The sequence below is a fragment of the Sturnus vulgaris genome, chromosome 1 (assembly GCF_052056855.1).
Source record: "Sturnus vulgaris isolate bStuVul1 chromosome 1, bStuVul1.hap1, whole genome shotgun sequence".
NCBI classification, from domain to species: domain Eukaryota; kingdom Metazoa; phylum Chordata; class Aves; order Passeriformes; family Sturnidae; genus Sturnus; species Sturnus vulgaris.
In genome coordinates, this window is record NC_142243.1 from 70,080,953 (window position 1) to 70,094,997 (window position 14,045).

Sequence of the window (14,045 nt, forward strand, 5' to 3'; positions counted from 1 at the left end):
GAGCTCAACAAGGCCAAGTACAAGGTCCTACACCTGGGTCAGGGCAATCCCAAGCACAAATACAGGCTGGGGGAGAATGGATTGAGACCAGCCCTGAAAGAAGGTCTGGGGGTTGATGACAAGAAGCTCAGCATGGCCTGGAAATGTTCATTTACAACCCAGAAAGCCAAACGTATCCTGGGCTGCATAAAAAGTAGGGTGGCCATAAGGTCAAAGGAAGGGATTCTGCCCCCCTATCCTCTATGTCTCTCATGAGACCTTACCTGTAGTATTCCCATTCAGCTCTGCTCATAAGAAGCACATGGACCCGCTGTAGCAAGTCCAGAGAAAGCCACGAAGATGCTTAGAGAGCTGGAGCTCCTCTCCTATGAAGACAGGCTGAGAGAGCTGGAGTTGTTCAGCCTGGAGACGAGAAGGCTCCAGTGAGAGCAGCCTGACAGTGCCTAAAGAGGGCTCTGCCAGAGAGCTGGAGAGGGACTTCCTACAAGAGCATTTAGTGACAGGACAAGGGGGAATGGATTTAAACTGACAGAGGATGGGTTTAACTTAGATATTAGGAAGAAAGTCTTCACTGTTGGTGAGGCACAGGAACAGGCTGCCCAGAGAAGTTGTAGATGCCCCATCTCTTTAAGTGTTCAAGGCCAGGTTGGACAAGGCATTGAGCAACCTGGTCTAGTGGAAGATGTCCCTTCCCATGACAGGGGAGCTGGAACTAGATGATCGTTAAGGTCTTTTCCTACCCAAATAATTCGATGATTCTGTGGTTCTATGAAAAGACTGGTGACATTGTCAGAATATAAAAAACATAATCCCGTTTTGTTTTCCTTTTTTTTTTTCTTTTTTTTTTTTCCTGGCAGGGAGTTTTCTCTTCCAACCTCAACCAACCACAGAAGGCTCTACATCTTTATTTTTCATAAGTGAGACAGCAGTAATTCTCTGTGATTGTAGTGGCTGGATGCCTGGGGGATCTGGATGCGGGCAATCTGAATTAGGGGAGAAGTCAATGAAACACAGGAGAATACTGAAGTGCTTTTGCGCAAGGTCTGTTTCCCAACGTGCGTGCACATTGCTGTCTGAGTTCATAGGAAATTATCCCCCATGGAGCCTTGCGTCCAGTAGGAGGGGGGGAAAAAAAGCCAGATAAAAACAAACCAAAATACAGCAGATTGCTCAATGCTGTCTGTAGGCCAGTTAAGAGAAAAAAGAGATCTCTTAATGCAGTCTGCTTGGCCAAAGCTGAGCCCTGCTCACGGGGCAACCTCTGCCGGGGCAGGAAGAGCATCCTGCCTCCCTGTCCTGCATGGGGAAGGTCAAGCTGTGGGCTGGGGCATGACACCTGCTCCCTGTCAAGGCCCCCCTGAAACACTCAGGTGGCAATTACTGCTGAGAGTGCAGCAATTATGGACACTCCAGGAAATGCTGTGTGTGTTTTCCATTGCTAGCTATGGCTGCTCTGTAAGGCAGGAGGAGAGGGAAAGCAACCATTCTCGTGGGAATTTTTTTTGTTTGCTTCATATTAGGGTCATTTTGTATTGGTTCTTCTCTTCTTCTCAGCCCTGATGATATGATGATGTTGTACCAGGGAAAAGGGGTTGTCTGAAGGTGATTGGCAGCAAATAAAGAAGCAGAGAGGCAAGACATGCTGCTCAGCACTTCCTGTTTGTTTACCCACGGCCTTTGCCCTGCATCTCCATCCCTGCCAGAGCTTCGGAGTGACTCAGGGTTTGTCCAACCTGCCATGCACAGCTGTTGGGAGTGGCTTAAAGGTGGCAGTGCCTTTTCCCACAAAAAAATGTTAACAGCCGCAGAGATTTTCAGCCCCGAGGACCTTTGCCTATGAATCCTGTCAGCTTCCTTGCCACCTCCATAGACTATCAACAAATCAACTAGGTTTTTCTTTCACAGGCCATTACATTTCCCACTTCTTTCTTTGGCACAAGGCAAAAAACATTCACAGAGGCTTCCCAAGCTGAGCTGGAGACATGGCTGCACACACAGCTACAAGTGAGGAAAATGCCGCTTGTTTTCACTCTCTGCCTGACACATGACAGCCTGTTACACAAAATCAGCAGCAAAACTCCCCCCCACTTTTGCAAAAAAAAAATAACCCAACCCAAAACTTATGTAACTCTGCAACTAATCTTTGTTAATCTTGAGCAAGGCATTTAAATCCAGGGAATAAGCCTATTCTTCACATCCCCCCACCCCCCAGCTTATCTGTACAGTGAAAAGGGAAACAAATAGAAGCGAAGTTCGCAGCCTTTTTCCTTCTGACAAGAGCAAAGTGGCGTCGTGTCCCCAGACTGCTCTGAAGTAAACCGTCCTGCCTTGCCTTATCCCAAGCACTGAGCATCTTAAGAGAAAAGCTGCTTTTGGAGCAGTTGTCAGTCACTCCTGACTGAAGCATGGAAATCTCTACTCTTGCCACGTACCACTGCCTTGCTTTTGTCTGGTATTTTTTCGTTGCCTATTCCATCACACACTTAAAAACAGAGGAGCGGCCATCTGAAGTGTTCCTTTACGGTGGGCAGTGGAAATATTTGACAGTCCTCAATCTGGTAAGCAAATTGTGTTGTACAGTGATACCAATATGTCTGTTTGTCTGCCATCTGCGCCTCAAGACACATGCAGCTGGTGTATTTGCTGATGTTAAACTGCTTCCTTTGGTGGTTTTTACCCCAAAGGAAACTAAGGAGGGATCTGTGCTTGTGCTGTGAAATGTATTCACAGGTTTCATGCACAAAGAATACTGACTGGTGAAATGCTTGGTTTTCAGAAAGTACTTTGAAGCTAGCTGCCTCCTTGTAAAAAGACATTGTCATGGAGGAGAAGGACAGAAAAGTGGGGATATGTCCAGCCAGGCCACATACAAGTTTGGTGCCTATTTTCTAACCTTTGATTCAAAATATTTCAACACTGCTTGGAATTTTACTTAAAAAATTGTAATAGGCTTTTATATCCTCTAAATTACAGGAAAAGTGAAACAAAGCAGAGCACCGTGCTAATTTAGCCATTCAGAGTACCTGCTTTGTTTGACAATCAGTTGAGAACACAAGGGAAAGATATTCCAGCCTGTGAGGTGCTTGTGATATTAATACAGGAGTTTCAGCAGTGCTATCAACTGGTTGTACATTTCCTAAAAGGACACAGAAAAAGAGAGACTGCAATGTATTCTGGTTCTTCTAATGTGCTAACATTTCACTGGATAGAAATCAAAGTGAAAGTACATGAGATAACCAGGGGAGAAGGCTTGTTCAGAGCCCAAGGTGTTCATCAGCAGCTCGGGAAAGTAGTGCTGGTGGGGTGGAAACACCAGGCTTGTGCAGAGGTTTCCTACAAGGGAAAAATTTCAGGCAGACTTGCTAATTTGAAGGATGACTGCAGAGCCTACACAGCCTTTCATCCATTCTGTGTGACCATCAGGGTTAAATGTCACTGGGACGTCTGGTCTGGGACATGTCTGTCTCTACTTTTACCCTTCAGAAGGAGACAGCCTATGCTGGAGTTCAGTGGAAGCCTAAAGGCTCCCCAGCTCCAAGTGGGGCTCTTGGAGACATTGAGGGAGGCGGGGAATTTGGCTCTCTTCCATCCTCAGCCGTTCTGTAACTCTGCAAAACATTTGCAACCAAGAGGCAGTGAATGGCAAATGAAGTGGCCACAACAACCCTAGGGACTCTGAGAGTCCCAGTGCTCTCCTCAGTGGCCAGGCCAGCTGTGGAAGGATGAGGACACAGATATATCACTGCAGTTGGGTGGCATTCATACTGCTAATTGCGATGTGTATCAGTATAGCCATTTGGGGGGAATAGCTGACCCCACTGAAATAACACCCATACTTTCAGGCAAAACAGCATCTCCACCCCCATCCCCTGGCACCATTATAATGAAATTTACCACCCAGCTCTAAAGCATGAGGTCAAAAGGACAAAGCATGTAACTAATCTCCCAGTATTTTGGGATGAAGAAATACTCACTGAAATTATAATCCAGCTTTCCTTAGTGACCAGCAGTGAATGATCAGGGAAAGGCTGCACAAGGCAAGAGCATGTACAATCATGAAATGAAGTTTCCATGGCTTTACTGTCCCACTAGCATACTGAGTAACCCAGCCAAAAAATAAATAAAATAAAATAATGGTAGCTAATACCCATTCAAAGCCTTCCTTTCATCTGTCTAAAGGAAAAACATGCCTGTTCATAGTTCTGGTACTTTCCCTATCCTCTGTGCCATGAGGCAAGTGTGCCTTGTGTGAAAGAGGAGTTCATTTTGTTGGTGTAAACCTGCTTCTTTGACCACTGAACTGTATGCCTCATTATTTCTGTGTTATAATCTAATCATCCATCCCTCTTCAGGTTTTCTTTGCCACTCATTAGAGTGGCATTAGATTATCCTCTCAGTTATTCTTTTCTGCAAGCTGGAAGTCCAAGCCTTTTTCATTTCTCTCCACAAAGGGTTGCTTATTTCATTAAAGCATTTCATTAAAGCATATTTCATGTCCCCCTTTGCAGCAATTTTTCAAGTTTCAGGAGGGGGTAGGTAGGGCAGGCTGCAGTGGTCAAGTTATGAGCATATATGGGTTTATACAGTGGCCTAGGTGTTTCCTTGCTTGTAGTTTAATTCTTCTTGACTACCCTTAACTCTCTATTTGTCTTTTTTGATCACTGGTAGGCAAGGAGACAGCAAGTTGAGAGAGCTATCCACACTGAGTCAAACATTTCTTAACTGGATGGTGATAGCTAATATAGAACTCACTGTTGAAAAATATATAATTTAAGCTGCTTTTTCACTTTTTTCTGAAATGTTTTACATTGCACTTATCAACTCTGATTTTTGCCTACTGTTTTATCACTCAGGCACTCAGTATCCTGAGATTCTTTGGCAATTTTACAGTCAGGTTGCTTTGACAGGGAAAAAAACCCCATCAGATTCACAAAAGTGTATCACCTCAGTATTTGCTCCCTTTGCCAGCTCATTTACGGATCTACTGAACAGCTTAGGTCTTAATAAATCTCCATGAGTGAGGGCTCTTTTTCCACTTCCCTAGTCCTAGTTGACTCCCAACTTTTAACCACTCATTGATCTGACCCCAATGCTAAAATGGAGCTGCCAGCCAACAGGGAAATGATTTGGGCTGAAGATGCTGCCTTTCTAATGCAGAAAATGTGGCAGTGGGACTGGATATGCAAAATTACTCCTTCATGGATGGCAATCCTTCTTCTTCAGAGATTTATTTATTTCAAGAAAGGATTGCCAAAAAATGAAGAGGGATTAGGGAAAGAAATGCTGTCAACCCCCCCCCCCCTTCTGCTGAACTGGTAGCATTTTTTGGTAAAGCAGTGGCAAAAAGGTGGCAAAAGGTTCTTGAGCTGCTGTATAAGAGAGGAAGAGAGTGAGAAGACAACACGCCCCTCAGTGCTGTGGTGCTCTCTGTGGGGCTCCATTGAGCCTAAAAAACTCATCCCGTGGTCTGGCATTAAGCCACTCCCTGTTGTTGCTGAGGAACATTGAGGAGCAGGAGGTGCCTGTGAACCACACGTGTGCACATCCAACCCATTGAATTCCTGTCAGTCTGGACACAGTACTAGGAAACACCTCCGGATGTGGGGAGGTATGGCTGTGGAGAAGAGCAGGCAAAAGCTTCACACTGGGCTCTTCTGGTTCAGTGGATCTGGTGTGCTGAGCACGCCTGGGCAGTGCCTTGGAGCCTCCTTTCCCAGAGCCAGGAACACAGAGACAGCCTTTGTCCAGCTCTTCTGCCTGTGTCCTACCAGACTGGGATTGCCTGGCTTCTGGCACTGGCTGTCTGAATCACTTGGAGATTTTCCCTCCAAAATTTATCTCATCTCTTTGGAATAGCATTTAAAAATTTCTTTCTGTGGAAAGCTGCTCTGGCCACCTCACTGTGATCTGAAATGGAAAGACTGGGAAAAGTAACATTTTCTAGGGATGAAATTGCTGCTTGTCTCCGAGTTTTTCTGGAGAGATGCTGGAAGAATTCCTTCTAGATATGGCCTTCTTTTAGCACCTCATTCAATTTCTTGCTAGTCATGTGGCTCTCCCAAGAGAGCTACAGCTCTGACATTGCTTCAGATTCGTCTTCTTAATGATCATAGAAATCAAGATTTGGAAAGGAAATATTTTTGTAGGGGGAAAAAAAGGATAAGTGGGCTTTGTATCAAAGAGGTTCATTGACCCATTATTGAAGAAGCAGAAATGACAGATAAAAACAGTTTTGTATTAATTTCGTTTGTCTGTGACACGAAACAGTGCAAGCAGAATCATTCATTGCCTGAAATATCTGAGCTCATAAAAATCTGCTCTCAGCTGTAAATCCATTACTAAATCACTGTATAATGAGCACACTGCACCTTTAAAAACTATTAATTGTGTTCCTGCCCCAATTTATTCCTTACGCTTTTGTTTTTCATAATGGAAATACTTTTCAATTGTCCTGAAAGCTGCTTTGTATTTATTTCAGAATAGGTCCACTATTTAGTAAAGATATTTTCCAAGATACTATCATGTGAATGGATGTATGTCTACACTAAATGTTGACTTTTATGTCTAATAACTTGCTCGAAATATTGGATTTATCCCTCCCTGAAGGGCAGAGCTTGGAGCCCGATTTATTTGTACTAGTTGGAGATTTCAATATACACATATGGTAAGATCTTATACACAAAAGTAAATCATGTCAGGTTAGTTAAACAGAAACACCCTTTTGATCACTGCACCAGATAAAAATTGAGCTTTGTCTTTGTCACTGTGAGTCTCAGTTTGGAAAATTGATCTGGCCAAATTAAATGTTTCTACAGCACCCAGCACCATGGAACTCTGCAGGGTCTAGAGGGGAAAGCAACCTCTCTCCAGCAGGGATAATCATATCCATATTCTCTTCTTTGGGTTAATCATTAGCTTTCTGAATGCTTCCAGTCTTCCTTCTGTTCATGTGGGAACACTTTAGGGAATCCTTTCTATTTGCAGCCAGTGGATTTATATTCAATGAGTGCCTGCAATGGATTTGTGAGTGCCAGCACTGCTGCTTGGGAAATTCACAGGACATCTGGAATAATTTGATGTTTTCATGTATTTTTTTTTTTTTAACATCAACATTTTCTCTTTAGTGGAGGGCTACAAGATTTGGATGCACCTTTCTTACAATGATAATCCCAGTGGGTTTGGAACTCAGATTTTAATCTACTAGGGGTGTACAATCCCAGACTGTACAGTACTAGGGACAATCCTAGCTAAGTTCAGTTTTCTGGTTTGAAAATTACTTGTATAACCTTCCATTGCTCTTGGAAATACAGGGTGATCACTAAAGTGTCTGTAACACCATTGAAACTATGGTGATGAATAAGGGTAGAGCTACAGCAGCACAAATCCCAGCTTCTGAGGCTCAGTTCAAACTTCTTCAGGAGTTGTTCTCTGTGTTAAGCCAGAGAAATGGGTCAGGTTACACATTCAGATAAGAATTTTCCATACAGAAGATAACATTGTCCTCCCTTGTGTATAACAGAATATTTACCAGGCTGAGAATGTGGCTGTTTTGGGACTGTTTCTTTTCAGTAATGTTTATTTTAGTTAATTTTGAAGCGGGGAGAGAAGCAGCCTATCCCTGTCCCATGATTAATGTAAGGCTGGCCATGAACAAGATAATAATAGCCCCATCCTCTGGGAACCAGGCTTCTCCCTAATTGCTTTATTGGCAATTAGTCACCATGTGTCACTGGACTGTCACCACCCTCATGTTCATTTTTCATGCCTTTTACAGAAAGTTACTGCTGACTCTACAGGGTATAACAAGAGCTTCTGTTTATTACCAGGCTTTTCTTAGCTCTTCAAGGACTTGGCACTGGTGTCCTGGTGAGGCCAAGGATTGGGACAGACATTTGGGTTGAACATGTGTTTGTGTCTAAGTACACTGCACTCCTGCATGGACTTTACTGACCCACACTCATGATGACTTGGAGGGCTGAATCCCTACTGAGTGAAATAGCGCCTGCTAATTGTGATAATGGGGAGGGAAAAAATCACACTTGAAAGAGCTGCTTTGCATGCCTCAGAACTGAATAAAGACCTGTGTGGGTTCTGATGAAGCTGCTTGGGGGTATTTATACATAAAGATATGTCTATTCATCCTAGGCCTTGATAGGAAACGTGGGGCTCTGCAGATGAACTGGGTGATGCACAACCTTTGATACCTGGTCCTGGGTGGCCCTGGGCTAGTTACCCAGCCTGTGTCAGCACCTCCCTACCTCCACTGCTGTGGGTCTACACAGGGAGAGGGACAATCCAGCATTGGTTCTTACTGTCATGGCTCCCTGGAATGTGGAAAGGATAGGGAATTTGGGTTTTTTTCCCTGTGATGGGAAAAAACAAAATATTTGGGGATAGTTGTAGACAACTGCAAACTATGGTCATTTTGTTGCCCAGGAAGACTCAGTCTCTGGAAACTAAATCTTGCAGAAGCCCTTGTTTGACAACAGGCATGGTGAGATCATAGTCTCCTCCTCCCCTCATGTATTTTGATAATAAAGGAATTTCTAATGGAAAAACATTTCACTAATCCTGTCCCCTCCCAAGCACCACCCTTTTCAGCTTCTTCAGGAACTGATGAAGTAACCAGCCACAGCTTCAGAGACTTTGCTCTAAGTAAATATCTGATTCAGAGTAAGATCATGGCAAAAGAGATCTCATCCTGAAAGCTGTTGCTCTCTTTCCATTTAAGCATCACTAGCTGATCCAGTGTTTGCAGTAGGCTGCTTTTCCCATATTCATCACTCTGGGACAGCCTAGCCTTAAAAAGAAGAGGTCACCCCATGAGTTAAGTGAACTGAACTAACTTGGTGCTCAATGCAAGACAGTGGGAGTAGTATTTTCCTGCAAAATTCTATTCTGCCTTTGCATGTCTGATAAATCTGGTTAATCTTGATCTGCTGTGTAGTGTTAGGAGAGAAAATGAAGCAATTATAAACACAATATTGATTTAAACCGTAATAATATGACAATTTTACTCATTGTTTGGAGAAGTGTCTTGTGTCACTGTGCACGTATCTGATTCTTTAGCAAATCCTCCTAGTGTCCTCCCCAAAAAATCCCACCCTTACTATCTATAAATGATTTAAAGAAGGAATGAAGAAACTTCAAACTAAAACATAACCTCCCAACTCTAAAATTCATTAGTTATAAATAGTTTCATTTAAACTTCAGTAAAACTTCATTTTTATTTGGTGGCGTCTGGATCTTTGTTTCTAAGCACTTGAAATCCTTTCTTAAATCCCTTTGAATTCAGCAAAAGAGGTTCTGTTTTTGTAACTTCTGCACCTAATTCTCACCTCCGATCATTTTGAGCTACTTGGCACTGAGATCAACTGCACTGTGAATCCCTAGAAAGAAGAACCTGTGTTGGCTAAATAGTGGAAAAGCTATCTAGCAATTGCTTTACAGGAAATATGTCCTGGCAAAATTTGTTCTCTCCTGCTCAGATACATCCAGTGGTCAACCATTAACACAGGAAGTGTGATGGAGATGGCTTTCAAGATGTCCCTTCAATTCACCCATCTGAATCACCTCACACATATCTGTTTAGTCCATTGACTGGGATACTGTTAAAGTTAACTCCTGACCAACTTTATTTGATCAGTTTGGGTTAGTAAAAGAGATTTAGCCAACAGCTATTTCCCTCACACAGGCTTGCAGCTTACAAACAAAACAGCTCCCTGAAGAGCAAGAACAGATTTCATTGAGGAGCATGCTAATGAAAGCTGGATGAGTTTCCCTCATTAGGTGTAATTACTTCAGGTTTTGCAGGCTGTCTTCTATGGGGTGTCCTTCCTGGCTGATGTGTTGAGACTAATTAAGAAACTGCGATGTGCTAAGTGCGTAATTTCCAGCAGAGACCTTCTTTTCAGTGTCCTGGCTTTCCCAGTGTCCACAGTAAGTACCCTTTGTCTTGGTGAGTGAAAATAACGTTTGCATAAATGATTAGGGGTGTATAGTACCAAAAGTATGTGTATGAAATAGATAAGAATTAAGGGCTTTCTTCTGCCATTGAATTTGGAATGGATTTGGACCATTTAGAAGAAGAAACAATGCTGAGCCTGTCTGGTTGAGAGCAAAGCCTCTTGCACAAACATTAGGGTTGCTGTCCTCAAGTGGACACAGATTGACCCCACAGGGTGAATGAGGTGTAACCTCTCTGTTAATCTCATGGTCCAAATAGCTGTGGATTTATCAACTTAGGGCTTTTCTCTAAAGGGCAGCACAGGTCAGGAGGACACGAGAGGGTACCTAAGAGGCAGCAAAACCTCACATCTCCTCCTTTGACACCAGAGTAGCTTTAAATAAGCACTGGAGAGAAACAGATTCACAGAAAAATAATTATAGTCACAGCCTACGTCAGATTCATCATGGATCACCTACTCCCTCACAGACAATGCTGTTTATCAAAGTGCCGTGGGTTGGACAGGAACGGATGGGTTATTTATACATGTAGGTACACTCTGTGAGAGTGATACCTGCAGCCACTGCTGAATCTCAGAGGGCTGAGAAACACTGCTTAAACATGGTCTACAAGCAGCTCAGCTAGCTGGCTCCATAAAAAAGCCCTGCCAGGGATGGAGTCAGAGAGACTGGATAATTATCTTCCCTGCACAGCAGTGTTCAGTATGCTGCTCTCATATCCTGCCAGGCATCCTCACCATGCCTGCAGGACTGTGGCATAGTCTCACTCTTCCAGCTTCTCACACCCCTGATTTCTAACCCCAGGCACAACGTGTGCTCAAATACAAAGCTGGGCCAAAAGTTGCAAATCAGCTTCCAGGTATCAGTAACTGAGACCGGGGATCATTTCCTCCAGTTAATTTGTCCCACTGTAATTCCTGATCTGTTGGGGAAGAAGATGGGTGCCCACAGTGTGCAGCGTTCACCTGCAGTTTAGGAATTAGACTCATGAATTGTGAAGGTAAAGGGTAAGTTTATGTGAACTGCCTTATCAAGGTCTGTTTTTACTTTATTACTGAGCAAAACAAAGGCTTGACAGACAGTCCCTTGAGGAGAACTACTTGACCATCAAAAGATCCCATCTGCAAAGGGAAAGGGAAAGAGGGAAAAAAAAAAGCAGCGGCTAATCTCAGATTCCACAGAAAATGTCAGTGTTGGCAATTTATAAAGCAAGGGTTTTTTTCTCTCAGTATCAACACAGAACACTGCATCTCTGAGTAAATGTGAGATAACTTGAGTTTATCTGGCAATGTCATCATTTTTCATGTAAAAATACATGGAGACGTTTTGCCTTAACAGAAATGAAAGCATTAACCAAATCCTATCAGTTCTGTTTGTCTGACAAAAAAAGAGAATCTGACATTTTTAAACTTCTTTCATTTTGCATTTTGGTTCCAGTTTGTGTGTATATCCTTTTGGACACTGTATACCTACAACCGAGAGCTGGTTTACCCCAAAAGCCTTGATGGAGTCATCCCGCTCTGGTTAAATCATGCTATGGTGAGTAAGAAACACCTCAGCCCCTTGCAGAGAAAAGGGAGACTTTGCAACGTGTGCCCCACCACTGCATTGTGCCGTTTTCCAGAAGAGCTTCACAGCTTTTCCCTTCTCACCTCCTCCTTCCTCCTTATCTGAATCTGATGTTGAGCTGTACGCAGCAATCAGATGCATGTGCTTGAAGCTGCCTCAGGAACACAGGGAACATCAGTGAATCGGTGCTTGTCAAACCTCTGAAGTCAATGAAAAGATGTGTAGTCATAAGGAAAGAAAATCTCGCTTATTGTAGCTCAAAAAAGAAATTGTGTCTGCTAACAGAAGTCTCTGAAATACAAAATGGCTGTGAGTGTAACAAAGCAGCCCTTAATTTTAAAAAAAGGTGAAATAACAAAAGAGAATCTGACAGCTCTACATCTAATAAGCTAATGTGTGCACAGCTTTGAATAGCTGGATTGCAATGATTGTTTACAGATTTTCTATAAATACTTTCCAGATTTCTCCTTCATTTGCTCTGGCCATTTTTATGATGTGTTGAATAATCACATATTTCTCATCAGTCAAGTGAAAGGAGGCTGACAGCAGCATGGAAACTGTGGGTGGATTGCAAGGTCAGGGAGGCCTCGTGGGGCGAATGGGAAATGGGAGAGAAGGGAGAGGTTCAGCGCTAGGCTGAATCAGAGAAGCCAAAAAGTATGAAATAATCGCATAGAAGACTCATTTCTGTCCAGTCTTCATTTCTTAAAAACAGCGCCTTGCTATCCACTGCAGGAGTCCCCAGTGAGTGCTGAAGGTAAATCTGGGAGGTTTGGGGTGTCTGGCTGAGAACAGTTGCTCGAGGTTTGAGCAGCCCCTTGATTTGGACAGGTGCATCCAGAGTCGTGTGACTGGAATCCAAACACACAAGGCATGTCCGCATTGCTGATACCCGAGCAGTGAACCATGGCCATTATGCACTTTTAACCTCATCACCTGCTCTCTGCCCACCAATTCATTTCCACCAGGACCTTTCTGTGGCTGTCCAAACCTCTGCACAGGTGCAAAAGGACACTGCTTTTTTTTGAAAATCATCATCCACCAAAATGAAAGATTCTTCATGTCGTCAGCATCACGCTGGTTTCAGGTCCAGGATTTAGTATGGGCAAGTGGTTTAAAATCCACACAGTGATGGAGGTGCTGGGCTAGCGGGGAGAGGGAGTAGCACAAAGTGAAGCTCAGAGAAGATAGGCTTTGCTGCTTGTTTTAATCCTGGCTCACAGCTGAGAATTTGCCCTTTCCATTTCCACATTTGTTTATGACAAGGGAAGGTTGAGAGGTGTTAAGGCGTACATTTTTATTTCATGTGAAAGAATTCTTTGCAGGAACCCCTCAAACACATCTGTTATAACTTCTTCTTACCCTACCTACATCTACATTTCATAACAGTCATTTTGACTACAACAAAAAGCTTTTCTCTATCAGAAATGTCAAAAACAAGTGTTAAAAAAGGAAAAACAATTCTTTCTGAGAATTATTTTGACGAGAGAGAAGCTTCACATAAAGCAAACCTCTATCACAACCTGGTATTTTATTTCTAAAGCTCTTAATACACTGCAGACATCTTGAGCTTGACAGTTCCTGGTAGGAAATTTTCCTTCCAGTCACTATCAAGCACAAAACACCTGCCATCAGCATAGACTGATCCCTGCTTTGAAAATCCATGTGTTTTAGAGCACCTTCCAACAGGTGCCTTCAGGCTTAGCTGATGCATTTCCTTCTTCCAACACAAAATATCCACTGGAAACACTAGGGAGATCCAGGGACATACCAGCACTTTAAGGGACAATCTCCAAGTTCTGATTGCCAAGTAGACGCTTTTTCTTTGGGTTCATTTCCTTGCATATTGCTTTTACATTATGGCTCTGAGATTACAGGCATTTCATGGCAGATTGAAGCAGCATGTAGCTGGCTTTGGAGGAGAAAGACATGGGTGTATCAGTAGTAACCATCAGTGCCATCTCATTTGCAGTGGGAGTGCTTTTTTAAAAATCTCAGTCTATTTTAATGTTGTAAATAGGGAAAGCATATGTTGTTATGTAACTGGAGAGTGAACCTAAAAAATAACCATGCGAACCCATTTCAGGAATAGTGAGCTCCTTGGCTTTGTAGTGATGCTGTAGCACCTTCCCTGCAGAAATGAATAACAATTTTTTTTCCTCACATGGACTGCTCTTACAGTGGGAAAGGGTTGCTGTTGCCCACCTGGTAGCCCAGAGTTGCAGAGTAAGCACTACAATTTAGCCATGTTTTTGCACTCTGAGCAGAAATATTTTGTTTTGCAGACAGGATGGTTAATGTAGAAAGGAATTTTGCTCATATTTGAAGGAGACCAAATATTACAGACTATCTAGGTTTCTCTCTTTGCTATACTGCTGAGTTTAACCCAAAGGCTGGGCCTCAGGTTCCACTTCTGTGTGCCTGGGATAATTATGTTTTACCATCTTTATACAAAACCTTGACCTTCGGGGATGAAAAGAGCCTGCTCTACTTATATCTCAAGCACAATT

The 14,045-nt window shown here is 43.1% G+C and overlaps 1 protein-coding gene across 2 annotated transcripts in view; it reads left to right on the top strand.

The window, feature by feature from the left end:
- The first annotated feature begins 2,373 nt into the window (after positions 1–2,373).
- ADTRP (androgen dependent TFPI regulating protein) overlaps positions 2,374–14,045 on the top strand; it is a 30,313-nt gene continuing 18,641 nt past the window's right edge. For both annotated transcript variants that reach the window (XM_014878667.2, XM_088158999.1), the window contains exons 1-3: positions 2,374–2,558; positions 9,805–9,939; positions 11,404–11,505. In XM_014878667.2, coding sequence (XP_014734153.1) covers positions 2,406–2,558; positions 9,805–9,939; positions 11,404–11,505 — 390 coding nt within the window. In that variant the 5' untranslated portion in view covers positions 2,374–2,405. The remainder of the gene's footprint in view (positions 2,559–9,804; positions 9,940–11,403; positions 11,506–14,045) is intronic.